General features: G+C 45.6%; 1 protein-coding gene across 1 annotated transcript in view; it reads left to right on the forward strand.

Moving 5' to 3' along the window:
- LOC119334141 overlaps positions 1 to 2,011 on the forward strand; it is a 3,066-nt gene extending 1,055 nt beyond the window's left edge. The window contains exon 2 of the mRNA XM_037606774.1: positions 1,919 to 2,011. Within this exon, the coding sequence (XP_037462671.1) occupies positions 1,919 to 2,011 (93 nt within the window). The remainder of the gene's footprint in view (positions 1 to 1,918) is intronic.
- The last annotated feature ends 434 nt before the right edge of the window (positions 2,012 to 2,445 follow it).

The raw sequence follows: 2,445 nt of genomic DNA on the forward strand, positions 1-2,445 counted from the left end.
AGTGGTGGGTGGCGGCGGCGGCGGGTGGTTGGGACGGTGGGGCGTCGACGGTGCGAGGGGAGGTGGGGCAAGGGGGCGGCAAGGGGAGGGGGGTGACGGGGCGAGGGGAGGGGGGCGACTGGGCGAGGGGAGGTGGGGCTCGGCATTACTAACAATTTTTTTATTTGTTTTTCAAAACAACTAATGGCGCACTCTGTGGCTGGTGCGCTATTACTAGTTAGAAATACTAATGACGCACTTTGCCTGGATGCGCCATTAGTATGTTTGAAAAAATGGAAAAAAAATTGTTCCTAGTGGCGCACCTTGTGTCTGGTGCGCCATTAGTGTCTTCCACGCTAATGGCGCATCACCACATGGTGCGCTATTAGTATATAGTAGTGGTGCACCACTTCTCTGGTGCGCCATTAGTGTCAATTTCATCTATAGCCCTTTTCCTAGTAGTGCGGCACTAATGATCACATTAGTGCCGGTCCGTTTACAAACCGGGACTAATGTATCTCACGTAAAGTAGTTTTTCTACCTGTGACTTGTGAATATGCATGGCAAAGAAATATGAAATTTTGATGTAAATGTTCATTAATCATAACCGACAATGTTGGATGTAGGAACTAGATAGATAGTCTATTGTCTGCCAATTGCGCTATATGTTGACATCTTGGTGCTGACTGCTAATTTAGCAAATTCTTCTCATGTTTGGTGAGTGTCGTGGCTGTGGTGCGTTGACATCGCACCAGAATCTTCGCTAGAAACGTATCCTCTACAAGTAAGACAACTTTTCATACTAGCTACAACAAAAATACTAACGTCCAAACTAAGGTTCCACAAGTCAGACCCTTAATTAAGGCTGGTCGTCGCCAGCGGCGACTACATCGTCGTCATCATTGTTGTCGTCGACGATGTCATGCTTCTCTCCTCCGACACGGGATACTCCAACTCCGAGTCGGCGGGATCCTCCTCCCCCTCCATGCTCTCCACGACAGGGTCGTCGAAAGTGTCGTCGGGAATGGGGGCGGCCAGAGCTCACCCGAATCGTCGCTAGAAGCGGGAGGGGTTACCATGTCGCTGGAGGTGGGATAGCCCATGGCCAAACCAGGTCGAGATTGCGCTGCATTTTTTGCACCAATAATAAGTACTTGCAAATCTCTCTGGCTATAGCTAACTTTCTAATAATTAACTATCAAATGTTTGCTAGATACTTTTGGTTACCAATATTGCTAACAAATAAACGATCATGCATGCATCACATATACGTATAGTTCATTATTTTAACAAATAAAAAATATTCTTCAAATTAACTAGCAACTCGAAACAAATTAACAATTTAATTAGATCTATAACCAGCCTTTTAATAGATACACAAATTTACTTCTAACACATACACAATTAATTTCTAACTAACATTTCCACAATTTCCCTAAATTAACATTTGCTAATAATAATTAATTATGAAACTAGCTAGCTATAACTAGAAGTTGCTACTAACTTTTTTTTACCAATATTGCTAACAAATAAACGATCATGCATGCATCATATATACATATACTTAATTATTTAATCAAATAAACAATTTGCTTCAAATTAACTAGCCACTCGGAACAAACAAATAACAATTTCATTAGCTAGATCTCTAATCAGCATTTTAATAGATACACAAATTTACTTCTAATAGATACACAATTTACTTCTAACTAACATTTCCACAATTTCACCAAATTAACTATCATTATTTGCTACACATGCATGCACATACTAACCTATATGGAGGTCGGTCGACCCTCCTCCACGGTGCTTATCCGACTATGGCTTCGTTGGCCGTCCAATCTACCCATCCGACTCAACTGCACCGTTGGATCGTCACTTGCAGTTAAATCATTTTCACCTCGCAGTCATTTTACTGCCCAATGATGAGGATTGACAGTGGTGGAGACGCTCCAGTGGCGGCGGCGAGCTGAGAAGCTACGGCACACCGGCACGAGACGACAGAGGTGGGAGCGCCTACTTCGGGCCCTGATCTGAGGGTTTGATTCCAGGGCATGGGCGTCTTCTTCCTCTATGATGTCGGGAGCGAGCCAGGGTTCCATGTCAAAAACTACTCCCGCCTCCGAACGCTAGGCGATGGGGCAAGTTGGTTGAAGCGTTAGTGGTGCCTTTGCTCGTCGCCTAGGATGGCATGTGCGCGAGCTAAAGCACGACACCGACCAACTTCGGCACCCGAGGCTTGCTTGACGCCCTCCTCTGCTACTACCTCCTCAACAGCAAGGTGAACCATCCACTCTCCCACTACTAGGAAAAAGCCTAGCAGCAGCGAGGGTTTTGGGCCTCTCAGTAGCGCGGGCACCGGCGTTACTAATAAGGCGCTACAGCTAACGTATAGCAGTAGCCCCTGTTGTCCCACGCTACTGCTATACATGAATAGTTGTAGCGCACTTTGGGAAAGGGCACTGC

The sequence above is a fragment of the Triticum dicoccoides genome, chromosome 7A (assembly GCF_002162155.2).
Source record: "Triticum dicoccoides isolate Atlit2015 ecotype Zavitan chromosome 7A, WEW_v2.0, whole genome shotgun sequence".
NCBI lineage: Eukaryota > Viridiplantae > Streptophyta > Magnoliopsida > Poales > Poaceae > Triticum > Triticum dicoccoides.